This window comes from Phaethon aethereus (assembly GCF_964289735.1).
Source record: "Phaethon aethereus genome assembly, chromosome: 1".
NCBI classification, from domain to species: Eukaryota; Metazoa; Chordata; class Aves; order Phaethontiformes; family Phaethontidae; genus Phaethon; species Phaethon aethereus.
In genome coordinates this window covers 10338052-10365252 of record NC_138575.1, presented here as the reverse complement: position 1 = coordinate 10365252, position 27201 = coordinate 10338052, and the positions used below count along the sequence as shown (strand labels likewise).

General features: G+C 38.1%; 1 protein-coding gene across 1 annotated transcript in view; it reads right to left on the bottom strand.

Moving 5' to 3' along the window:
* Positions 1 to 27201, bottom strand: part of SEMA3E (semaphorin 3E) — a gene marked incomplete at its 3' end in the record, with an annotated part of 71803 nt that overhangs the window by 6422 nt on the left and 38180 nt on the right. Inside the window, 9 exon segments of the mRNA XM_082003215.1 lie at positions 4165 to 4331; positions 7428 to 7469; positions 8490 to 8581; positions 11221 to 11443; positions 17241 to 17385; positions 18689 to 18758; positions 19101 to 19215; positions 21962 to 22104; positions 24386 to 24505. Coding sequence (XP_081859341.1) covers positions 4165 to 4331; positions 7428 to 7469; positions 8490 to 8581; positions 11221 to 11443; positions 17241 to 17385; positions 18689 to 18758; positions 19101 to 19215; positions 21962 to 22104; positions 24386 to 24505 — 1117 coding nt within the window.

Genomic DNA, 27201 nt, shown 5'->3' with positions numbered 1-27201 from the left:
GGAATTTTGCCGTTGTGAGTGTGAAGAGTGGGGAAGATGCATTTGCCTGTGCCTTCACTTGTTACTTTTCTGAGGAGAAGGAAAAAACGGGGAAGGTGTTGAAAGAGAGGGAGATGCTGAGAGATAAACACATTTCACAAATACTGACATAAGCCTGGTATATGCTATTTTTTCTTAGTAATCATTTCATTCAGAATTCCACGAATAATAGAGTACCAGACAAGTCCTGACATAAATTACTATGAGGAACAATTTTCAGTGACTAGCAAATGTACTGAATATATGGAAGTGTCTTTTGCAATCTATAATTTCATGAATTTAGATTTCAGTCTGTAACTCTGTGCTTTCAGGGACTTAGTGAAAATGATCCACAGGAAAACAATACAGTCGTCATCATCATCATCATCACCATCATCCTCATGTTTCTTAACCATTTCGCTGGGATAGATGAGGCAAAGTCAAAGTGGTTCAGGCAGGACAGGCATCGCTGCAGTTTGCATAAGTAAATCCGTGGGCTGAGTTTTGGGTTGCTGAACCCAACGTTACAGCAGTGACGTCTGGGTCAGCACCGGGGTTTAGCCGCAAGGCGAAGGCGGCCCTTTAACCCCGCCCCCCGCCCCGCCCCCGGCGCCGCTCTCCGTGGCGCCCCCTGTCGGGAAGCTGCCGTCAGTGCCGCTCCACACCTCCCTGCAGCCTGGGCACCCGAGGCCTGCAGACGGGCAGCGAGGAGAGCCAGCAGGCTTGGAGGTAAAAACCCATAGATTTGGGAAAAAAAAAATCTGTGAGGAGCTCTCTTGCCAACCATGAGAGACGGGGGTGCTCGTGCTGTCTGGGCATTTGCTGATGGAGTGGGTGGTAAAGAGGCCAGAGTGGAGAAGAAGCAGGAGGGTGACTGTCAGCTTCTTAAAATTAGCTAAGGAATCACAGGTTACCAGACCTACCCAAGCTGAAAGAAATTTTAAAATTACTCCAGCCCTTTTTCAGCCTGGATGGTGATCTGGCACAGAAAAGAATCTCACTTGTAGAATTTAGTGCTTGTTTAAATAAAAATTGAATCTGCCTAAATCAGATTGCAGAGCTGATAGAGAACTAAAGCATTTATTTAAAGTCCTGGACCTCTTTGCTTCCTCAAGCGTACTTCATGGAAGTTGAATGTGACATAATTTCCATCTACCGTCTTAAGTATTTGCAGCATTCGGGAGCTATGCACCTGTAACTGCCATGACATTGTAATATGCCACACTGCCAGCATCAAGATATGGGATTTTGGGCTTGGTTTTTATTTGTCCTTAATTAAATCCTATATTTAATTAAGTATTCAGGCTATGCATTTGCAAGGAATTATAGTATAAACTTTCAAAATTCAACACGTTAGTACCAGCGGCCAAGCAGAAGGATTTTGTGTTTATGTTGCAGTTCTCTCTATATCCTGTACATTCCTGAGTTTACAGTTTTTCTATTTCATGTTTCTCTAAACACTTGTCATATCTTGGAGGCATTAGGAGGTAAAGCAGAGGGCATCTGAGTCAAAGTGGGGAGGACACATTGTATATCCCTGCTTCGGTTCAACTCTTCACCAGTAGGACTGGAATTAAGAAGAGAGCTCTTAAGCAGTGCTCTTACTACACTGGCCGGGCTGCTTTTACAAGTCAAAAGCCCACCTAAGCGTACCGTAGCAGGGCACATTTGAGCAGATAGTGGTGGTATTAAAGCCAGCACAAGTATGCTGTAATGTACGGCACAGCTCTGTAAGTCCTGATGAAGTGAGGCCTGCCAGGTTCGGTGGGGACAAGTGCTCTCCAGTGCCCCTTGTACTCACATTACTTGTACTACCCTGTACAGCTTGAGCAGAAACCTGTTGAGAAATCATACACAAGGCCAAATCAAGATGTGTATGCTTTGTGACACAATGTTAATTGTATCTAGAGCCCAGGGCATCCATGGCAGCATTATTGCCTGCTCAGAGTCATGTGGTATCAGAAAACTCCATGTTGTCTACTGAGACCTGCCTTTTCCAGCAGTGCTTTCCACATGGTACCCAGCAGGAGGCAACTTAAAACAACTTCCATACACATGTCCTGAGTGGCTCTCCCCACCTCCCCATGTACCACATAGTTAGTATAAACGCGTAAATTTAAAATACTCTGGGCTCCAGCTATGAGCTAAAGTGAACAAAGCAAATGCCATCCGTCCCTCTCAACACTATTAGTTCTTGCTGGCTGTTCCCCGAACTCTTTATGTAAAACAAGTTTTGCAGACTTCAAGAACATTCAATTGAGTGCAAATCCCTTCTCCACTGCTGTAGTGCTTATCTTAAGAGAAGGAGCGTGATAACAGCAGTATTTTCTTCTTTTAGAGACTGACTTGCTGAATGTTGGGGAGGTGCCGCCCATATCACTCAATCCTGGATAAATGTGTGTGTCAGGGGACTTAAGGGCTGCTGCTCTGGAAATTTTCTTAGGTGAGAAATATGCTAAAAATGTACAACAGAGTTCAGGACCAAGTGAGTTTCTCTTATCTTTTCTTAGACAATAAGTAGCCTGCAGAACAACATAAATGCTGATACAGCCCTAGGAGGCTGCTGGGAAATTTTTTAACCCTCCCCTTCCCCAAATGTCTTTTACATCATTAGATGAGTCACCTATATGCTTTGTAATTATGATAATCTGATTTCTACTCACACTGTAGAAAATTAATCTCCCTGGCCCACTATACAGCTGCTCATCTGTCTTAATCTGGGGCCTGGAAGTTTTAGCTAGACTTTTCTCACACCAAGCAGACAACCAGATCCCGCTTCGTCCCTTAGGTCTCCTTACAAGAGGCATGAGAAGACTATGCAATCCTGCTTGCAAAAGAGGTGTAGATTTCCTACTTGGTTTAACCTATGCCATAGTATAATAGTCCAAGAGATTCCTAATTAAGCTGTGTCATTGTCTGTATTTCTCATTTTTTTATGTGACTTACCCAAAAACTTGTGTTATCCAATGTAACATGACTGTGTTCATTATCTTTTAGAAAAATCCACAGAAATGCCTGTTGTGCCTGGCTATAGTCAGCAGTGCATTTGTTTGAGTTCATGGAAAGATAAGGTGCGCAGGACGCACACACACAAAAAACCACAAACAAAAAAACATCTCCCTGGTTTCCTTAAGAAACAATAATCAATTTGGGATACTGTGACTTGGTTTTGACTGAACCATCTCCACTGGCTTTCAAAACTGTCTCCAGAAGTTACTCAATACATTTTAATCTTTGCAGTGCATGTAAGTCTAATATATATATAGATAAGCACATATTTGCAGAAACAGTAATTGCAAAAAAGCCACAGAAAGGATTTGAATTATACAGTACCAAAATTTTGCTGACTAAGGTTAGAAATTACTCTCTCTAGTGGCAAAGCTGACTTAAAGTCTTGTGAAAAGGCCTGGATTAAAATGTGTACGTTCTAGATGCTTGATCAAGGATCTGTGTAGCTGAATTGCAGAACCTGTGTTTGAGAGGGAAGAAAGGGAAGAGGACAGGTAAATGGGGAAAAAGAGTGAAAGCCAAGAGCTGCAAATAAGTGAAAGATGATAGAGAGGACAAGTCTCCCCAACGGAAGAATTGAAGCACCCAAATCAGGTTAATGTTTTGAACTGGCTTCTAGAGTAACTTGTCTTTATAAATTCACTGGAGAAAGCCTAAGCCTAACCTTAGCTTTTGCAGATAATCTGGTTTCATTTTGGCTGGTGAAGGTATTTGACTATTAACAGAAATTCTCCTTTTTTTTTTTTTTTTAAATATTGTTGTATATGTTATTGCAGTGTAATATATTTGCTGTATAATACTACCAAAATAGGTCTCTGATATTGTAAAAGATCTTTCCTCTACACACCAAAAGATGCATAAGGAAATTGATGTTTGTTTAAAACTTACTGTAAATAATTACTAAGTGACTTTGCTTCATTCATAAAAATATTCCTGGTACTGCAGGTTATGTCATCCTGCTAATCTTGATCTTTTGCAATCCCCTAAGGTTGTGCTAATAAATTAGCAGCTAACATATCTTCCTACTGCTCAGTTATTTTTATGAGGGGGAGATATGAAGAGTTTTGTGTTGCAGTAGGAACTCTGTAGTAGTAGCTATTTTTCAAAAAGGTTATCGCAGAAAGCAGAGGTTGTTACCTCTTTGCCTGCATTCCTGTGGGATAGTATCGGGAGCAGGAGATGCCATCCCAAGCGCAGTACGGATCTCGAGCGAGGCAGCAGTCAGCACAGGCGGTGCCGTACATGTCACACTGGTGGAACTTCACTTGTGCTATGACCGCCTCGGATCCAATGTAGAGCTGTTGCTGGAAAAAAATACACCATGTACAATTAAATTCCTAGAACTTCCACAAAAACTTCCGTCACCGATGGAGTTATTAAAAATACTAGCTTTAGCATTGCTTGCCAGTTGTGCATCCAGCCTGTGCCCTGAGGGAGGCAGAGTTACTCTTTAGGAGAATATCTGACTACAGACTAAACTCTCCTGCATGAGGACAGAGGAGAGAAAGAAGGTAAAATGAACAAGTTTACTCTGGTATTTCCTTGCTTCTGAAGTTTCAGCTTTATAAGCTTTGTGTTTGAATAGGCAGGGTTTTAAGTTTCTTTTTCTTCCTCAAGATAGTTTCCAATGCCTCCCTCTTTACATTTCTCTGCCACCTCACTGATCTGCAGAAAAAAACTTGTCAGGCAAGACTTTAAAAACAAAGAAGTTCTAATGTGCAAAAGTTATAAGCAACCTCAATCTTAAAATGAGAGTTATCATATAAGTTTAGCTCTTGACGTGGCTACTTACAATATGGTCATATATACACATGCACAGTAATATTATAATTTGTATTATCCCTCAGTACACAAGAGAGATATTTTTTTTTTTCTGGTCCTGTTCAGTCCTTCCTTGCAAATTAACTAGTCACAATCTACTTTAATATTTATTTGTAGGGGTTTGTGGGTTTTTTTCAGCATTAGTGCTAAGACTGTTTGAACCTTCTGAGTTCACATAAATGTCTTTTTCAAACAAAGTGAAAGTTGATTAGTCTGATTAATGAGTTGCTGGCATAATAAATTCAGAAGATAATAGACTGAATTTACTGAGATTTGAGAAAAAATCTTGTTGCTGGTGAATTTAAATGGAGTGAATACAGAAAAATGCAGTGTATACTGCAACAGGAACTGCTTATGCACAACTCACTTCCATGGTTTTACCAGTCAGAAAAAAGATTCCTAATGAACATTTTAAGCTGTGCTTATCGTAATGGACAAACTTAATCCATAATTCCCACTCTTAGTCCAAGCTTCCAAAATCTGATATTTTAAAATTCTTAAAGCTGGAAAATACAAGTAGCTCATATAGACCGGTTTGCCTATCACAAATCATGACATTTAAAACTAGGAGAGACTGGTAACAGTAATGCTGGAAGACTTTTTCAGTTGAGGTAAACCAGATGATAGTAGCAGAACTCAATCTGCCAAATGAAGAAGAAACCTGGGACCCTTATTTGAGGGGAATTCTTTCTTGTCTGCAAAGGCTGCACTGTGATAGTCCCAGAAGACATGAACAATATTCAATGAGACATACGAGATGGGATTTTCTCTTTCATCTTTTAGAAGGGCTAAAGACTACTGTAGGTCTTGGTTCATCAGAGGAAGGTAAAAAGCATCTGATATCTAGCCAACTGAACATCAAAGAAGAACATTCCTTCCCAGTCTTTGCAGATAACTAACTCACCCCTGAAACATGATATTTTTATTGTACCGCTGACTTAGTCAAGACTGGTTAGTGTTATAAGGATATTGAGACAAAACTAGCAAGGATGTCTCCACAGGCTCACAAACTCTAAGGTTGAAAGAGACAAGCCAAAATGTTCAAGCAGAAAGGCTACATAACTTTTTTCACATAAACTCAACTAAGTTATACTTCTGCTTACAGATCTCATTTTAAAGACAAAATTACTTGGCGCCAACCCTATACCTAACATGTATTCCAACATTTAATTGTCTTCAGTACCAGAAAACTGCAACCTCTTTCAATTTTAAGTTTATCTGTCTTCAACAAGCTGAGCTTGGCTATATAATCTTGATATCGTTTTGCTATCAATGTTCAAGAATCCCTATAGACATAGACTAGGAAGTCACTTAATTGGGTAAAATATTCTATCTGGCTATCCTGTTCTCTCTCAGCCTTTTCTCTGATATCTTGAAAAAGTTGTTACTTTTACTTCTCACAAAGTTTGTTCTTCAACCACTAGATGGCTTTGGCAGCTTTTTTACAGTTCTCACCAAGTTTGCCAGATACTTCTTGAATTAGTAGTGTTAGCAGTCCTCTTGGGAGCTGGATGTAATGGAGGATGACTAGTTCACTTTTATATCATATCTCCTTTTTACTCTTTCAACACAACACTTTTACCATGACATTTCACTGAGAGCTAAAGGTAAGGCAAATACCTGGAATGACACCAAATTCTTTCTCCAAATAATCACTTAGGTGCAGTGTTAGACAATTCAGAGCTGCTTTTCACATGGGAAAAAAGTTAGATCAATCCAGGAAATAATTCAGAATACTTACACCTGAGATCTTTCTCTGAATCACCATCAGAGGATTTTGTCTTTCTACATTACCTACAGAAAGAGTGCAAGTTGACAGGACGCCAAGACTAAAATGATCTTTTGGGCTACACACACACCCACACCCCTTAGTAATGCAATTTTCATTCATTCTTTGTTACTTGTGTTTCACTATGCTTATGTGCACCTATATTGTGTCAGATCTCTAAGATCTATTAAGATATAACTATCCTGTGATGTTTATAAGGGCTCCATCCTGAGATGATACAATGATACGGTACGGGTATCTGTGATGTGGTACAGATGAGAATCTACCTACAAGAGTAATAAATTGGGTATTTATATTAGCAGAAACTAAAAGAAACTCGAAAGGGAGTCACATCCAAACAGCCCTGCCTTTCCTGGGCAACTGAATATGTGGGAGAGCCAGCAAGGCTTTTTTTGCACTGATTCCCCAGGGGGCTGAATTCTGTCTGGATTTATCAGCGAGGATCTTTTCTGTGAGTTGCCATATCCACCAAGATAATCCCTACTGTGATTACTATGCCAGTAACTCATGAAACATATTGGGTTTTTACTTGCTTAGATACAAATGATAGTGTGAACAAAGGAGATTTAACATTATAACTGAAAAACATAAATGCTTCATAAAGGAACAGAGCATATAACCTGAAATTTATCTTACACAAGGATTACATGTATCAGACCAGATCTCGTTCTAGATAATGTACATCCATCTGTCTGTCTACCTATTTATGTGTCTGTCTATCTCTATACAGTTTATAGCTTTGTTACATTTGAGTCACAATCTTCACATTTCAAACTTGTCAAATGCTTACCCTTTTTGAAGAGATTTCCATAGAAATAATAGGAACTGGCTCCTAGAAAATAGGAAATATTTCCTTGCTTAGAAAAAAAGAATATCTTTTTTGCTATGACAATAAATTAGGTAAGATAGTGTTGATATTTACTTATTATATTCAGCTTTGCTAGATACTTTGACTTTCTGTAACTTCTGATGCCACAGAAACAGATGAGGGAATTGTGACTTTCAAAAGTATTGCTTTAAAAGAGTTTATTTAAAAACAACCAGCCAACACTTAATTCAGGATTTTCAGAGCCACAGGAACACTACAATTTCCCTGTCAAACATGACATTAGCTCTTGCCACCACTGAATCTCTTTTGTCCTACTTGAGAGTAACAAGTGGAGTGTTCTTTATAACAAAACATTCATTGAAGATAAGATAAAAATAGCAGGAATTCCTTCTTTTACCATTGTCCTCTCTGCCCTCTGCTCAGATTTCCTGGAGCAGTGGCAAGACATAGCGCTTAATAGGTCTATTGAAAACCAGCTTTATCAAACGGGACAATTTCTGTGATTTTTTCCCCAGGCAACAAGTCAATAGTTACACTGCCTAAATGCAGGTACCGTATTTAAATATCTAAGTCTGGATGTCAGATTTTTCCTAACTGATTTACTCTTTCTGAGGATTGGGCTTTTTTTATCCAGATTTCATTTAAGCTTCCAAGATTGTAGTAGGCACATTGTTATGCATGCAGTTATACTCTTTTAAAACTTAGTTGTATATGAGGGAAAATTAGATTAAATGCAATACATTTATAATTAAAAGTCACACTACAAGCTCCAAGCATGTAAACAGAAAGTCAGTAGTCCTGGTTTGCTGCAATACGCTTCAGTACTTCAGTACTCGGGCTATAAATCCACCTCAGAAAAACTTCAGTTGAAAATGAAGATTCCCTGTCATAAAATAACTAGACCATTAGAAAATTTCTTGCACACAATTATTATATATTTTACTATCCTCAGATTTTTTAGACATTTTAATTCTGCAGAAAATTCAAGACTTGCATATATGCTTCATATACAGCACAGTTCACCTTGAGTGCTTGCAGCTCTTCAAGAATCACTTCTTCCATTGATTCTGTCTCTTGATTGTAAATTGTAATGACTTTCAACACAATTCCATTATCTGTGAATAAATTTAAAAACAAAAACCAAAACAAAACGAAGGTTATAATTGGTGGAAATATTTATATGGCCTTTAAATACATTAAATGACCTTTTCAACCTGACAATGGATAGAAATTTGTAAATATATACAGGTAGTTGCATGTTGCTGTTATTGCTCTTACTTTTAGAAAATAAACACATATGACAATTTGTCCCTGGTAAATAAAAGTCAATTGAGACATATCTGAGCTAAACGATTAACTGACTTGTATTTTTTAAACTCTGGGTCATAACCCCTTGGTGAGCTGCAAAAGGATCAAAGAGGGTGACCATATTTCAAAAAAAGAAATGAGAATAGGCAGGACCTGTCTCCATCAAGGTAAGGGACTGTAAAGTAGCTTCAATTATAGGATCTGAGTGTTTGCACTAGTTAGGAAACTACTAACTATGCTTAATTGCTGTCAGCGGCTCCATTCCTCAAGGCAAGAGAACAAAAACCTTCAGGGATTCATTGTCTGAAGTTCTTGCTCTCCTCTAGGGAAACACTGAGCTGCTGTTGAGCTGAAGGTGTTAATCAAAGGAAGATGAACCCCAAAAAAGCTGCACATTCAAAAAGTCTAAGGCACATTGGAGTTTAGATTTATCAGCCTCTGTCACTACAACTCTTGCAGGAAATTAACACACGAATAGCATCTGGTCTTCCACCACTTCAGCTTTGGCTTGCTGACTATTATTAGAATACTCTTGCTTTCCTTAATCTGAAAATCTGTCATCAACAATGGCAAATATCACTTCTTTTCTGCTGTTACTTTCAGTCACCTTTGATTTAAAGGGGAAATATTAAGGAGACAAGCACTGGGAAAATGTTCAGCAGAAGATCAAAGGGGCATAAATAAAGAGCAACCATTAAACTGAGGTCATACACTACTTCTCAAAGAGAATACATAATCAAAGGCATCCATTTTGTGATGGAACAGTAGGAAGAAATCACATTCTGAGCTCTGATTTTCATAAGTAAATTCCTGTTTGAATCCTGCTGATGGACGCGTGAAAGTTAGTCCTGACGTTCAGACTTTGCCTTTGATGAACTTTTGTAACCTGCACTGCTACCTTAAGGAAACTTCTGCTCGGCTGTAAGACCCTGTTTACTTACGTTACACAGCAGGTGTTGGACTTGGACAAAAAAAAAAAAAGATTAACCCTTTCTAACATTATATCGCCAAAAGAAGCAGTGAGTTTTTGATGGGAGCTTTGCCAGAGCAGGGACTGTAGGGTTTGTTTCAGAGTTTCTAAAGCCCAAATTCCTATGCCAGAATTTCTTGACACCTAAGATTAAACATCACGAGAAGACTAAGCAGCTGTTGGGTGCCAGTCCAGCACAGCTCTAAAGTGCACACTTAAGCTCCCTTGGATTCAACTTTGCTGAACATAAGACTTGTGTACAAGAGTATTGGATACAATATCTCAGTCACAAATGCAAGTGGAAAATATGAAAAATATAGGCACCATTATAATATCTGCTGTACAGAAATAAGTGACACATGGCGCAATGTTTTATAGACCAATACCAAGACTATACCGAGGCCATTTAAAGGCTTAGAAAACAGCACTAATATAAATAAGCCTTTGCTGTTCTACAAACATGCTTCTTTTGAATGTTCTCAACACTGAAATGTGCTTATCAGAGGAATTTCATTAGTAAAAAATAATTCACTGTAACTGCTTTCTTAGACAAAACGGTCAAAATGATTTGTGATACCACTCCTGTTGTTAAATTGATAAAATGTGAATGTATGCTCCCTTGGATTTTTTCCAGACAGATTAGATGTGGCTAAAGTATTTTTTGGTTCCAGGCTTTTCTCTTATTTTCCTAAGTTTTCTTATTTTCCAAATACCCTTAGAATGTGGTTTTTTCTCTGGTTGCTTAGAGTTAGGGCAGGTCTATGATATATTTTGCCTTAATCTTATTTGTTTAGTAGATGTTTAATAATCCTTTTTAAACAAACTCTCTGTATGTTATGAAAATGACAGAAAAGAAAGACAAAAAAACTTAGCATAAAACTTCTAAGAGTTTCTTTTTAAGAAACTTAGGTATTTCCTCCTTCCTTCTTTGAGCTGTGTTGTAACCCAAATCTGGAAGCTGGCAGTTTCTTTATAATGATATCAGCTAGACTTGTAGTCTCCAGACTTGGGGAAAATAAACTGTGGAATAAAGTCAGTAACTTGAATTGATATTTTTGAAAATCATGTCACATTTGTTTCTCTCAGGTCTCTAGGTCTCAGCTCAGAACTATGCTGAGATACATGGTTGTGTTCTGAAGTTTCAAAAATACGGCCAGTTGTTCAGGAATTTAATTTAAGTTTCTTGTTTGGAAAGAAAAAAAAAGTAATCCTATAATTAAGTTTCTCTTCCCAGTCTTTAAATGTTTCATTGTCATTATTTTTCTATATAATTTTATCAGCGCAGTGAAGCACGTGTCTAGAATGACCAACCTCCTCTCTAAGGTGAAGACTAGCAGAGTCATGCAAAGAATGATTGTTAAAAAGAAATGTTGTATTGATTTTTTTTTTTTTGGAGTATACACAAATTAATTTCATTCATCCTGGAGATAAAAATCCCTATTAAATCAATTGTCTTCCTTGATTTCTTTAATTTACCTGTGCCAATAAACAAGACATCATATTGCCCATCTTCAGCTTCCACTCTGTCCACCGCTATTTGTTTAAGATTGTACTTTCCATCTGTTTTAACTAGTATTGGTCTCTTATGAACAGGCTTGATGGGCTGATACATCAGTGGATGAGTCCTGGCAAAATGAACAGCTTCATCAGGATAATCTTTAGTGGTAGTGTACAGGCCACCATTCACCTTGCTGGCACACTGCAGAAACATAAAACATAGGTTATCCTGAAGGTTTGCCAAATAAATTGTCAGAGACAGACCTTGTTTTCAGGGGTAATGACAAACCTACAGAAAACCTGGCATAAAAACAAGCACAGAAGACCATGGTAGGAATTGGGACAGTGAACTCTATGCTTTATGTATGTGTGGATTATTAACCATGAGGAGTGAAGAAAGGGAATACTGCACAGACTCTTGGCATTGTCATGTTTAGAAAGAGGGAGCTCCTTCCTCTCTGGCATACTAAGAGCAGAATAAACAGTGACACTTTCAGAACTTGACAGAAAACATAGCGCTTATGTCTTCCCCAAATTCATACTGAAGATGTAATCAAAATGATCATTGACAGAGTTAGGAGAAAGGGGTTTCCTCTCCCAGTAGAGACACAGCCATGTAAAGTCAGCAGAATACTATTGCTTGAAATCAATCTCTAGTCTTATTATTTTTGATTGCAAAGTGTATTACCATAAGAAACTAAGCACACTTAAAAATGATGCCAGCAACAACAGTAATTCTTGATCTCAGGCACTCTAGCAGTATTAGATTTGATTCTAATTCTTAACTCACATTGACAATAGCATATATAAGAGTTTAGCTTGAAATACCAATGTTTGCATTGACCAATCTACTATTTTGCAAAGCAAATAGACTTTATGCCAATGATTGATTAGAAGAGGCTTATTCCTTCGGTCAAATGTGTAATTAGGGATAATTTAATGCGTTAAACAGAGAAGTTAATTTTAGGATGCTTTGTGAAGGATATAGTGTTCCTTAACTGCACATAGATTCTACATTTCCAATTTGCTTTGTGATGTCTTACTGAAACCATTTATGATCAAGCTGGAAATATCTCAGTAACCGTTTACTTTCTCCGAATATTCTTAAAACAGTGTGGTTTTAAGAAGCATTTCAAGCAAAGCCACAGTAGCAGCCTTTCCCTACTTAAATTGGATTTTTCAATCAATAAAATGAAATAAAATACTTTTTATGTTTACTGGAAACAGTAATTTTAAACTTGTGGTCAACTGTAATTGACAATAACAAACTCCTGCACTTCTCAAGTGGGGCAATGTTTGTTTCCACTTTTTGGACTTAGCTACAGGAAAGTGTTTGTTCAGTGTTGACTTTAAAGTAATTGTCTAATCAGCCTAGTGATGGAATTTCACTGGCTGTTTGCAATAAAGAGGCAGAGCTGGAGCATGAAGACAGGCTAAGCCTCTGCTTTCCATTCGCTGCACAGCATACCAAGTGAATAGGCATTGCCAGATTCCCTTTGCAAAGTTCAAGCCCTGGAGAGATTTAATAAAAATAATCCTTCACAGGCCTTTCATTTTTAATTAAATAAAATCAAGTAGTCTAGAAATGAAACAGTAGATGCAGCCATCTCTGAAGTCTATCAACACCATTTTTGAGGCAATTAATGTCATTCCCAGAAGCATAACAGTCCAAGTGTACTAAAAGAATCAGCAAAACAGGAGCAGAGATTATGGCAGAAGCAGTGCTTCAAGCAGATTTCAGAGACCAGAGGACTGCAGAGTCTGTCAGAACCTGTGTGACTCTTAACAGTGGTTTTCTGTTTATTTAGCTTTAAGCTCTACTCTTATTCCTTATAGACTCTGTCTTTGTCCATTCAATAGCTAAGATCAAAGAGTGCTGACTCTGAGAGATGCCTAAGACTAGGTTATTTTTGGCCTCTTGTCACTGTCACTCCTGTAATGGGAAAGGTGGTGGGATTCAGTTTACCAATATGCTGACCTTTGGTGTGTGAAACCGAACGCTGCAGGCTACAGCCCGAAACATGCTTTCTCTTCATGTTACTGGAAAAGCATTGAAAAGACCTCTAAACTGTGCCCTAAATGAGCAGACAAGAATGAATGAATTAGTAGCAGAGCCAGAGCTGGCAGAGCCAGCTACTTCAGCCTCTGATGTCCTCTGCAACATATAGAGACAAACTTGATTAAACCAACTAACACCCGGGAAAGACCTGGTTCCTCAACTAACTTGTTCCATGACTTCGGGAAAATTACTTGCACTCTTTTATATCTCTTTCAAATCCTACGCCTTGCCTGTTGGGAGGGTACAATCCAGTCTGACCCAAATGTGGCCATTCAGAGCCAAGGTAGAGAAGCGCTGAAAGAACTCAGGGCAGCCTTTCTATAAATAGTTGTCAAATTTGCTGAAGTGTTGTTCAGTGTTCTCTGCTTCTCACCAAAAAAACACAATTCTGCCCCTCTACTCCACTCTGGTGAGACCCCACCAGGAGTCCTGCATCCAGCAATGGAGCCCTCAGCACAGGAAAGCCATGGACCTGTTGGAGCGGGTCCAAAGGAGGCCACAAAAATAATCCAAGGGGTGGAACACCTCTCCTGTGAGGACAGGCTGAGTTGGGGTTGGTCAGCCTGGAGAAGAGAAGGCTCTGGGGAGACCTTACTGCAGCTGGCCAGGACTTAAAGGGGCTTATGAGAAAGATGGGGACAGACTTTTTAGCAGGGCCTGTTGCAATAGGACAAGGGGTAATGGTTTTAAACTAAAAGAGGGTAGATTCAGACTACACATAAGGAAGAAATTTCTGATAATGAGGGTGGTGAAACCCTGGCCCAGGTTGCCCAGAGAGGTGGTAGATGCCTCATCCCTGGGAACATTCCAGGTCAGGTTGGGCAGGGCCCTGAGCAACATGATCTAGTTGCAGATGTCCCTGCTCATGGCAGGGGGCATTGGACTATATTAATGGTCCCTTCCAACCCAAATTATTCTATGTTTCTATGTTTCTATGACTCTATGATTCTATGATTTAATCTTCAGTGCTAGGAGACATCAATGTAATGACTGTAGTCCTTAATACTGAATTTATGCGCATGTTTAATGTTAGTCCAAGTAACACATGTGAGATATTCTACTGCCTGGAAAGAAAAAAAGGATACCACTCAAAGAACTTGGACCATATCATCTTTGTAAAGCGTAGACCATTCTGCAATCATGCATGGTACAGTCTCATTACTTAGTAAAACTGCTAAAACTGTAATTTTGCTACACAAAATGTCGAATAGGAAACCAATAATTCCTTTGAATTCAACCATTTTTTTCAAAATGTTATAGTTTACTTATCCGTTTTTCTACCCTGACTCAATACCAATGACTTTGATCTTCATCAAACAGTGAAAAAAAATTTGGTATTGGTGTCAGCACTGCCACAGTGGTAGCTTATTGGCCAAGATGGTCAAATCATAGTCATAATGTTTGTTTTTAAACAGATACTCTCTTTGTTGGAGCATCCACTTCTGCATTTTGACATATGTCTCTAACCCCAAGAGAAGGAGAGGAAAACATTAATTTAAACTGAGAGAGGACATGCATTCAAAATCATACTACAGGGAAAAAGGCTGTACTGGCATGGACTAGATAAGCTAATAGGCCTTTTCACCTCTGATGCCTGTGATTCAGTGATAAATGAGTTGTATGCAATGTTTAATTCTGCAAGTGATTCCTTTTACTATTAAAGACAATATTGATTCAGTTAGCAAAGGAAAAACAACATTGAAAGTAATTCTCCAGCAACTGTTTATACTAGCATTAAGCTCAAGGAACTGAACCCTAGCCTGTGATAAAGAGGTGAAGTATGAAAACTGTGGGGGTTTTTAGTCAAACAGCTATTAGAAATGTCTTTGCATCTCACAGAGTCAAAAATCTGCACAATGCTGACATGATAAGGGGTAGATCTTCAGTGAGTGATCTTTCTTTACGAAAAGCATCTTTGCAACACATGACAATTGCCATGGGTGGGTGAGTAGTTGTATTCCCAAAAAGTATGGGGCGAAGAAGAAATCCTGGATGTGATGTTTCTCTGGGTTAGCCTGGCATTGCCTGCTGTGGGTGTCCTCCTGACTTGCAGCAGGGAGGGGAAGGTGAGGGAAGCTCTTGTTGTGCCCCTTCTGTGAGATGCTGATGGGCCCTTGCAATGCAAAGGGCACCCTCAAGCCGCGCCGACAGGAACCGCTCCCCTCACCCCCTGAGCTGGGATGTGAGAGTCTGGGGCCAAAATACTACAGGGACAGAAACTTTGGAAACACCTAAAAAGAGAGTGAAACAGGAAAAGGGTTTCAGATGAAGATTGCTTGTGATGTCTTTGAGAAATCAACATAGAAATTAGGAATTCCTTGTAAAAATTAATTACCTGTCTCTAAGTAATAAGTTTGTGATTTCCTCCAGAATTTCTATTTACCAAATGAAAAAGTCTATTTACCAAAAGAATAAGTGTCAGGCAGGAAAAACTCTCTGCATGACAGCACCTGTATAGTGTCAGAGAATGCTACAATAGTTGCCAGTTTAATTGCATGTTTGAAATATGTCATTTCTTTTTTTCACTTAATGTCCAATGAAAAAGAAAAGAAGTGTAAAGAAACTTGTGTATAAATGAGCAAAAAGCCAGAGTGATTTTGCTAAGTTTTGTTCTTTGCAACGTTGTTTTAATATTTCTATATTCTTTGTAAAGGGTACAGAACAAAAATGCTAATAAGCTCAGGAACCTGATTTGAGGCTAATAAAATCTCCTTCTCTGATGTCTGAAAGGAAACTAATGAATGAGGGTGCTAGACCATGCTGCTAGAAAGAACCTGTGTTGAGAGAAGGATCTCAGGTGATGGAGGATTTACTCCTTATCTACAAACTTGTTTATTCTGATTAGTTACTTTTGTTAAAATGTATGCCTCATTTCTAAATTATGAAAATATTAAAATTTGATCCTTTGTGAAAAAGAGATGGAAAAAAGGAACCAGAACCACCTGATCTTGACATTGTGGATCATCTTTTTTTTCTTTCTTCCTTTAACACTTGTTAAATGCCCTGGTTTCAGCAGGCAATAGAAGGAAAGTGAATTGCTTTGTGTAAGCTTGTTTTTTACAGTAATAATCATATTTACATTGGAAAATGTTGCATGTATCTTAAATATATATTTTTAAAATGTAAATATAGTTACATGTTTCTAGTTCATCTTGACTTTATTTTCTCATCAAGTCAGTAGGGACAATTTGTTGTCCAGAAAGTTCCATTAGAAAAAAACCTCATGGTTCACTCAATGCACTTATATGAATTTGATTTTTCATTTATTTCTTTGACAATTAGATTAAAGTTCACAGAGTCACAGAATCACAGAATGGTAGGGGTTGCAAAGGACCTCTGATGATCATCTGGTCCAACCCCCCTGCCAAGGCAGGATCACCTTGGGCAGATTGCACAGGAACACGTCCCATTGGGTTTTGAAGGTCTCCAGAGAAGAAGGTCAATATAGGAGATCAAAAACTTCAAGAGAAGTTATCAAAATTCACATGCAAAAAATATGTCAGCAGCCAAATTTAGAAGAACAATTATTCTAGGCTCAATAGAAAGTGAGGTTCCTTCCCAGGTAATGCACTTACTGCTCTGAGCACAGTACCTGACCCACTTTCTAGAGGTGCCTCTTTCTACCCCTGTTGCCTGGGGTCCCAACTTTTGGACCTTGGGACCTTAACGCAAGGTTGCTAAATTCAATTCCCAATAGAATTGTGAAAAACCTTATATACTTAATTCCACTATTTTCTGTTGGGAAATGTATGGTTCTAGTACTTGATTAAACTTATTGCTGAGCCATTCCACACTTTTCCAGAAATGCTAGAGTATGTATATATTCAAATAAATATATCCTGGACTGTGAAGTCAGGAAGATTCGTATATTAGCAGCAGTCTGCTTTTTCTTCCCAAATTCATTTACATAGCAAAACAGAGGAAAAGAGATTATACTTACTGAACCAGGTCTAGGATAAGGTACTTTTCCTTCGTATAGAGCCCAGTGGTATTCTGGTCCTTCTTTATGAGCATATGGTCCATTGAAAGCTGCTCGGACACTTGCCATGTGGTAAACACATATAGCATATCCTCTAAATATATTGCTATGATGTAAAATTCGAATACATTATTAAAGCAATATGTCACATTCTGTACATAATAATACTGGTATTATTGTGTCATTAAAAATAAGACACATTTTAACAGTATTCAGGGAGAAAAAATATTTATTGTTTCTTATATGCTTTTCTTAAAACTGCTGTGTCCAATGTTCTTTACAAATTCTTTAATATATTTATATTTATAGCATTTCTCTGAGGCAGCTTTATGTTGTTATCTCAAAATTTGAAGATGGTGAACACGGGCTCTAAATTACTTGTTTGTAAACACAGAGGAAGTACAGTGAACTGAACTCGGGTCTTATATGTCTTTGATTAATGACTTAAACAGTTAACCATTTCTTTTCTCTAAGATTTTTGTTGTTGTTATTACTTTGGAACAATAGGAATCATCCAATGTTGGATGTGATCATCCTGAAATGAACAGGACTCTTTTTATATTGAGTGGGAATGTTGGTTGGTGTTATTAGTTAGACAAGCAAGATCATTCTATGTAGATCAATCCACAAAAAAAGTATGTTTTTTGCTTTTAAATTTCATTCATTTAGTTCCAGAGAAGCAATTAATTATTTTTTAAAGAAGCGCCAGTGCTTTCTAAAAAGAAATTATCTCTGAAGACTCCAGAAGGTGATTCAGATCATTTTCATTAGGTGCATACCTTTCTCTACTGGCGTAGGGAACCAGTAGGAAATGCTAGGTGCCTGCATCCCTAAAGGACCATATTTGTCTTGCTTTATTAAAAAAAAAACAAACCACCAAAGAAAAAATCAGGAGAGTGAAACAGTGGCAAAAGCACAGCTACTCTTCTCTGTCAGTTACATTCTAAATTAACAGTTGGATCTCCAAGAAACAGGTACTGTGTGTTTGCACTTGAGCTAGGCTGCAGTGGAAAAGGAGGCCACCAGCAACATAGGGACCAGTAGGAGTTTAAGCTGTTATCTACTTAAACTTGAATTACAGTGGAGCTCTTCAAGGAAGACAAGTGGCTCTGATAGACTGCTCCTCTAAGCGTGCAGGAGGGCATATACTTTGACACTAGGAAATTTTCAAGCAGAGAAACATTTAATTAATTTATGATCCAGATAGACTGGATCACTGAATGAGACTGCAAGCCCCTGAGTGTCATAGAGCAGTTTTTACATTAACAAGGAAGCCCATTGTGAACAGAACAGGGATTAAACTGTTTACTAGATATTTGCTAAGGGATATTTATCATGCAGCTTCTATCTCTTCAATAGGCTGTTCAAACATTCCTCTGCTTCTGCTATTATTTCTTCTAGTTGTTTACCTTGTAGTGTTGAAGAGGCCAAATATCACTGGATTTTTGTTATCACGGGTTTGCAGCAAAAACACATCCTCTGTAAAATGTAAATGCAATATTATTGTTAGCAAACTACTTTTCTCAGCCCCAAAAGCGAAAATTCATTGATTGTTAAAAGTGTAATCCTATTTTACTTATATATGTTATTTAATTTTATGCAGATATTAAAAACAATCTTTAAAAACAATGTAATAAGTAAAGGCATAGTTGACGATAGTCAGCTCCATACATATAGAACTTTGTATACATTGGAAACAAACCATAAACAACCATTCCCTGTTAATGAATACAAGTACAATATTTGACAGTAGGATGTGTTATGATGAAAGTATATACTTTGTATGATGGTTTTAAGTTTGTTGCAGTCTAGGTTATTTACCTAATTCATCAAAATGCGTATCAATTCCATTCCTCCCCGGCACAGAGCAAACTAGCCTGGTTTTGAGGAAAGTGCTCCATTTATTCACCAGCATTCGCTGGCCTCCCATATCATTCTGCATAGAAAGAAACAAATGCTGATGGTAATTTGAATGAGTAAGTCTAGAAACACAAACATCTCTGCTGAATTAGCTGCTTATTGTATCTTTTAATGTCCAAAGCATGCATTTCCAAACCACATGTCTATCACTAGTATTATTTCTCTGGAGTCAGTTTTCAAGTAGGATTGCACTGATCAAGTCCAGGTCTCATTAAGAGCTGCGGGTTTATAAGAATTTTTTAATTCTGTACCACATCCATGGGTAGTTTTGATGACACAGCTGTTGTAAAGTTTTTTGTTTCTGATTTTGTTAACTGGATGTGCTGGGTACATTAGCAAAGTTCAGCTTTGCTTTAGGAGCTCAGTGCAGGGTTAGACCAACACATTTGGAAACTGAAGCCCTGAATCCATCTATAGAGCTGGTACAGCTGGGGCAAGTCTGAGGCAATTGTCTACACAGTGTTCTAACAATTACTCAACAACGTTAAATAATTCCTGCTTTGCTATGGCTATCTCATCTTTTTCTTGCTGTTGTGGCTGTCGGACTGGCAATCAAAGGAGGCATTTAGTACCCTTTAGCAATTGGACGCAAACTTTTCGGTAGCCTCCTCAAAGTTATGGCCTTATATTCAGATAGACTGTGAATCTGGCTGTCGAAGGCTCTGTATTAGGCTTGCAAATCTCCTCTCACAACTTCACTCTAAGCTACTGAAATTAATTTATTTCCTCAGCTTCGCATTGAGGTCTTACAAAAAGAGAGCCTCTGTGTTATAAAAGTTGTCACAGCTCAGATGAAAATGTGAAAGCTGGAAAAAAAACCCAGTTCTTGAATCACCAGCTAGCTAGTTTTGGTATTCATTAAATCAAATTTGAATTATAGCATATGGATGTGAAGTTAATGTCCAGATGATAAAGCATTTGGAGTTTTGGACAAGTGGAAGAGAAAGGTCTGTGTGATTTTGGTTTAACCTGTGACTAGAGATAAGACATTTAGGTAGATATATTTCAGACTAAAGGAACTATTAAAATAATCTATCCAGACACCTACCAGAACATGGGCCAAAGAATTCTACTTCAGATCTTGATGCAGTCTTGAATTCAGAAAGGCAACAGGCTTTGTGAACATTAATGTCTTAGGCTGCAATTTGGTATTTTGCATAATTCAAATATTTTAATTTATATATGAATACTCATTAAGAACTTTTAATAGGTAATATGCTGGTGAGCATACGTGACATATGCTGTAAATTGAGGTGACAGGAGATTTTTAACTTGTATCTTGCTTTTTGCCCAATAGTTTCAGGAATATGTCCGCTACAGTTAGGAAGGAAGAATGCAATTTTTTTCAGGAACTAATGAAGATGCTAAAAAATAAACTTCTCATTCCTTCCTTTAATCAAGCAGATACAGTCCCAATGGGAATGGGAGAGCTCTTCTTATCAGCCTTACCGTAATTTATTTACTAGAAAGGGAATGCACCCAAATATCATTAGATGTTCAGAAAGGACTAATTATGGACAACTAAATCTGGGAGATCATATGTTAACAGTGATCTTCAGCAACTGCCTGAGATCTCCTTCCTGTGTGTGGGGCCAGGGAGCCAAAAAGAGATGGGATCACCATACCAGGAACATGGTCTGAGTGGGAAATGGGTAATCATGTATGGTAGTGGGGGGAAGAAAGGTGTCTCCTCACAACTTTTCTGCTCCTTCTGGTAAACCTTATGCCTGGCTGCAATAATAATTTGCTGGGCAATTCAATCTTTTATTTTCCTATCTGCACAATTTTCCTTGGTTGCTGTTGAGAAGAAGAATGATAGATGAAATGAAAACAGTAGTTAGCTACTGTTTATAAAACACTCTATAGATGGTTGACATTGCGCCCCTCTTATCACTCATGCATCAGAAAGAGGTTTTAAACATTTACAGAATCACAGAATAGCTGAATTTAGCAAGGACTTCTGGAGATCATCTAGGCCGACTGCCCTGCTCAAAGTAAGTTGCTTTAACCAAGTTGCTCAGAACTGTGTCCAATCAGGTTTTTAATATCTCCAAGGACCTGTGTCCAATCAGGTTTTTAATATCTCCAAGGATGGAGATTCTGGGCAACCTGTGTCAGTGTTCAACCACCCTGGCAGTAAAAAATGTTTTCTTACATTCACATAAAATTTCATGTGTTTCAGTCTGTGTCCATTACCTCTTTTCCTGTCCAGCTGGTTGCAAAATCCAGCTGGCTGATAGGATAGCCATCAATCCTCCACAAATGCAGGTGAGATAAGTCTCCTCCTTGCTGACAGAATAGGAAGGCAAGAGGGAACACCAGAGCGAACTGGTGTCTGGGCTGGTCCTGTCACCAGGAATGTGAGGGGACATCAGCTGTCAGGTGTGAGAGCTGCAAGAGGCCCTGGGCCTACTGCCAACACTAAGGGCAATGGAACCTTGGTATGAACTGAGAATATGGGTGGTAAGAGAGTCCTGGGGGCAACTGCTATTTCTGTTACTGCATAACAGCACAAAGAGAGATGGAGTTGAGTAACAAGATTTCTGAACTTTGCCCTCCTCTCTCAGCAAAATTCAGCTTCAAGCCCAGATTTCAGACTGCTTTGGAATGCTTGAGGTTATTTAGATGTAGGGTTTTCATTCAAACCTATAGCTTATTCTCACATATATTAATAGATGGCATAGTTGCCTGTAGAAGAAGGACCAAAGAAAGGAGTTTTGGTTTTTTTTCATTTAGCTGGGGAATCAGAAAAATGATCTTACCGCACATACACGTCCCACTCTGGTATATATGGCATGAGTGCTTGTCTCGGCCTCTAATGCTTTTTCAGTAAAGAAGAAATATACTTTGTTATCATCGTGGTCTTCATTGTCAGGAATCATGTATGAGCCAACAAATTTCGGTTCTTTAAAAGAAAACAAAAAAGAATGTTATTCAAGTTTATTAAAACATGCTCTTATTTATTAGATCCTTAAAATCAGCTGGTAGCAAAGAAAAAAATAAAATTAAAAAATCAGGGAGCTACCTAAGGGGAATAGGGTGATAGAAATAGGAAAAAAAACTTATTTTTTTGTGGGTGGGTATCTACAGAACATGTGGAATACATTAATGTCAAACTATTTTTATAGGTCCAATTCACAAATCAATATTCCTTTGTATGTGTGCGAGAAAAAGAGCTTCTTCCAGTCCCATTCTCTGGGGTTTATATATTTTAATTGGGATTAGGCTAAAACATGGCACTAATATTCACATAACAATCTCGGATCCCATACAAACCAGGTGTAGGAATGTCAGTTTTGGTCAAACAATCTTTTAGATAATGAAAAAGCTCTGATAGTTCAGCTAATAGATGTTATATGAACGCACATCTTCAAATATAGAAGATGTATTGTGTATCTTTGTCATGAAATAAAAACCTTCTAAATTTTTCCTGTTTTGACATTTTGCTGTAAAATTGAAACCTAAGTTTAGACTTCAGTCCATGCCTGTATACCTTTTAACCCCACACCAAACAGAGCTGTGAATGATTTTTTACAAGTTCTTTAAATGAGAATGTAATTCATACAATTAGTATGATTTCTTCAGAAGCAGTAGGTAATGGAAATATTTTCTAAATTCCTGTTCTTTGTGAAAATAGTCATTGCATTTTAAGACATTGACGCAGCACTTGCTAATTTTCTGAAATGTTTTAAAGTACATTTTAAAATATTCCATTTCTGCAAATTTATATTTCACATATAGACAAAATAAAAAGCAAAGTTTGAGGCCATAGTTTAGAGAATTCTATACTTAAAATAATGAAATCTTCCAGAGGGAAGGGACGGGAAGGCAAGGCAAGGCAAGGCAAGGCAAGGCAAGGCAAGGCAAGGCAAGGCAAGGCAAGGCGAGGCAAGGCGAGGCAAGGCGAGGCAAGGCAAGGGAAGGCGAGGGAAGGCGAGGGAAGGGGAGGGGAGGGGAGGGGAGGGGAGGGGAGGGGAGGGGAGGGGAGGGGAGGGGAGGGGAGGGGAGGGGAGGGGAGGGGAGGGGAGGGGAGGGGAAGGGAGGGGAGGGGAGGGGAGGGGAGAGGAAGGGAGGGGAGAGGAGAGGAGGGGAAGGGAGGGGAGGGGAGGGGAGGGGAGGGGAGGAGAAAAACTTCACTTTCATATTGTGAACATCTGCCTGATTGTTGCTACCCATATATAGCCAGTCTAAACACTCAGTTCAGCAAATCTCTAAGTATTGGACTTAAGGTATATCTAAGCATGTTATAAACATATTTAAAAAAAAGTTTAATTTAAATCAAGTCTGAGGTCAGATTCATGTAGGGACTTATGCAACAGAACTCTTTTCTTTCTTCTGATTCTTGAGAAAACTGCCTTGAAATGTGAGAGAAAAAACTTCTATGTCCTTTCACTGAAAAGATGATGCTCACCATATGAATCACCATAAAAGGCAATTAGTGACTGTCCTTGCCAAACATGAGCAGTAATTATATCACTGTTATGATGAAATATTGCAATACTTTTGGAGCAAAACAAATCAAGATTCTGACTCTCCATTTAACAGAAATTTCAACTCTTTGAAATTCAGTTACATTTCACGTTGAAGAATATGAAACAATTTCTAAATTTCCCAGCACATGATTTTTCTCAATATCTTTCTTGTGGAATATTTTAATTTTCTTCTTAAGTTACCTGGTTTAACTTTCTATTTCATTATATGTTTGTTATTGTGCGTTATTGCATGACATCTCTTTACTACACAACTTGGCAAAGACTGAGTTGTTTTATTGCAACATAAAGACAAAATGATCTCACCTGGAAAAAAGGAAATTGTATTCTATTTAGAAGCTCCCATTAATTAAATAAAGAATTTAAAAATATTATTTTAATTATATCTGTTATATCATGAAATAGTATAGAATATCCAGAGTATAAATTAAAAACAATTTTTAAAGTGAAAAATGAAGAACTTAGAAAATCTACTTGTTAAATCCAATATGTGATTAAAAGAAATGTTTCAACAGGTTCATCCTGGCAGGAGATTTATAAAAATTTTTGTGGAAAAAAGATAGCTTAAACAAATACCTCTCCAAATGACTATACCTATAAATGAACAATATAATTTTAATTTGTGGTTAAACAGAAATTTTCTAGTCATCCAAAACACTTCTGGTTCTATGTTCTTCCTTCTTCGCCTTCCCATACCTTTCAACAGGCGCTCACTATCAGGTTCAGTTCGGAGATGGGCCATGCGATTCATGGTGCGAAATAGAGCAGCATCTCTTCCCCAGTAGTCGCTGTAGAGACCAGTAAAAAGTTCACCACCTGCAGACCACAGATTAAAAAAAACAAAACCAAAACAAAACACATTGGTGATGCTCTACTTATTAATTTAATTACATATGACAGGAACTGCATTATGAACATGTCTTACTAGTATTTGCTCCAATTCAGGTAAGCACATGAGTCAGTAAGTTACATGTATCCTAAAGAGCATATGGGTATTTTTCCTACCAGCACTGCAACATTTACAGTTGGAACAGCATGAGCACAAGAATTTTAAATTTCATTCATGGGCTTGGCTTCATTTTCAAAACTGACTTAATGACTTTGGGGTAGATTCACACATAAAATTTGAAGGAATTAAATTAACCTCTAACCCTATATGCCACAGTAACATCTGCCACATCAGGCACCTAAGTTCAAAGATCTCAAAGTCATTCAGTTAGTGCCTGGCCCTAGAGACACCTACCCTTTGTCGGCACCTAAATTTTCACCAGTCCAAAGACTCTGACCAGGGGATTGCTCTGAGCACTTCCAGATGTGCCCTGGTCTTGTTAATAAGCAGCAATGAATTGCTTGCTCCCAGAACTGGAAAGGACATGTTGGGTTTATGAAGAGCCAGAAACATCAGGAGCCAGAAAATGGGATGAAAATGCAGCAGCAGTGTTTCAGAGGAGGCAGAGTTAAGGAAAACACCAGTGATAGCTGCACCAACCCACTGGTTTGGGCTACACTGTATGGATACAGCTCATACCTGAATCCACAGGGGAGTGTGGATTAGACCTCACGGGAGTGTTTCCTGAGCATAGTTACCAGATTTGGCTCTTTGCAAAACATGGCTGAAAAAAAGATGCATTAGTGAAGCACATACTGAAAATACTGGAGGGCTGGGTGCGGTTATCTCCCCAGCTGGAGAGATAAGAAGCAGTACCTGCTACCTTAAAAGTGTTTTCTATAAACAAGCACATGTTTTATTAGGCTGAGGGCATTTTCCAGTCAGTCTACTGTTCCACCTTACCTGAAATAACTTCACTTTGGGTATAACTTGCTGGCTGAGGGGCTTAGGTGAGAAAAAGAGCCTATTTTATTCTGGTACAACAATAACTTGTTTTCATATCTTTAAAATATTCACCAGAGTAGGGACAGGACCTGAGATCTCATCCCTCTTGCACAACTGGCGATGAGTATTTTCTGAAAATTTTATGGGAACAGAAATTGGGTCCCATTTTCAAAGTGTTTAGGTAGCATTCAGAAATCAAAAAAACACAAGAGAATATTAGAAATATGCTGATTGCAAATAACTGTTGAAAACCTGAATGTAATTGGGTACAACTGGATTATACATATGTTCAAAAATCCAGCCTATCGCTATCTGACGCATTTAAAATTGTGATATTGGGTATATTTTACTTTAGTGAAACACCAGCAATAATTCTACCTTTTAGTTATGCATGGGCGCAATTCCCTTTTACTGACCCAGCATTAAGAATAATATATTTCATATCCTAGTGGACTTAGATTAGAAATTTTTTAGGCCCAATTTAAGACGCAGTTATTGTCACTAGGTGGCATCCTTATGTTAGAAAATAACACAGAAGGAATTAAACTGCACAAGAAGGAAATAAATTATTTCAGGTTCGTCGCTAATCTGAGTGGAGGTTTCAATGACACATCTTCCTAACCCCTAATCAAAATAAACATGACTGAACCATTCAAATAACATTTGCTGGCATTTATTAAGGGTTACAGCAAAAGCAAGAATTGTGCTTGTTGGTCTCCCTCAAAGTGTGAATTTTGTTTCTCTCAAGAGATATAAATGAATTGAATGCTACCATATCTCTGAATAATGACGCTGAAAAGCTTGTAGTTTGGCAGCTGGGGCTGGTTCAGAGAACTCTGCTGATTCAGTGTTGAGTGCAGCTTTGCTTTAAGCTTCACCGTATATAGAATGGATATTGTCTTGTAAAATACATGGTGGCTACTTAGTATAAAATAGTGGCGAGTGAAATAAAAAGTTAATATAAATTATAGCATCAGTAGAAGTGAGGGTTACCAAAAACTAAGAGAGCTTTCTTTTTTAAACAACACAGAGCAGCTTAAACAACTTAATTTGCTAGTGTCTGAATAATGTTCCAAGCAATATTCACAATCCTAATTAATGAGTTACCTTAGTCATAAATCCCCCTTTAAGAATTCTGTTGGAAAAATATCTCAGACTGGGTGTTTTTTTAATAATTATCATTATGTGTAATACAAAACATGATGCTTTCATCCTTTCAACACTATAGAGAATCTTGGAAAATGCATCAGTGCAGCGAAAATGATTGGTAGTGATCAGGATTAACATTTCTAAGTCCAGATATTCAAAAGTTTGGATATGAAGCCTATTCCTTCTGTTTGACATAGGTATAAAATGTCAGTATACGTAACTAACCTGCTGATACGGCATTCTACCATATACCAAGGAAGTTATAACTGATCTGTGAGATCCTGAGGACAAGAAAATGGAAGTTCCAGTCTTGGATGGATGTTGTTGCATGAAAGATATTGTACAGATACAGAAATTAAATCTGATTTTTACCCTGACATGTTACTAAACTAAACATCAGACAAATATCAAGTGTGAGCAGACAGTTCACCTTGCCTAAGGAAAATGATGAGACAATACTGATGAGTGTGACTGGCAAAGATCTCAGCACAAGAACATTCAACATAATTCTGAGATCTTTTGCACTTTT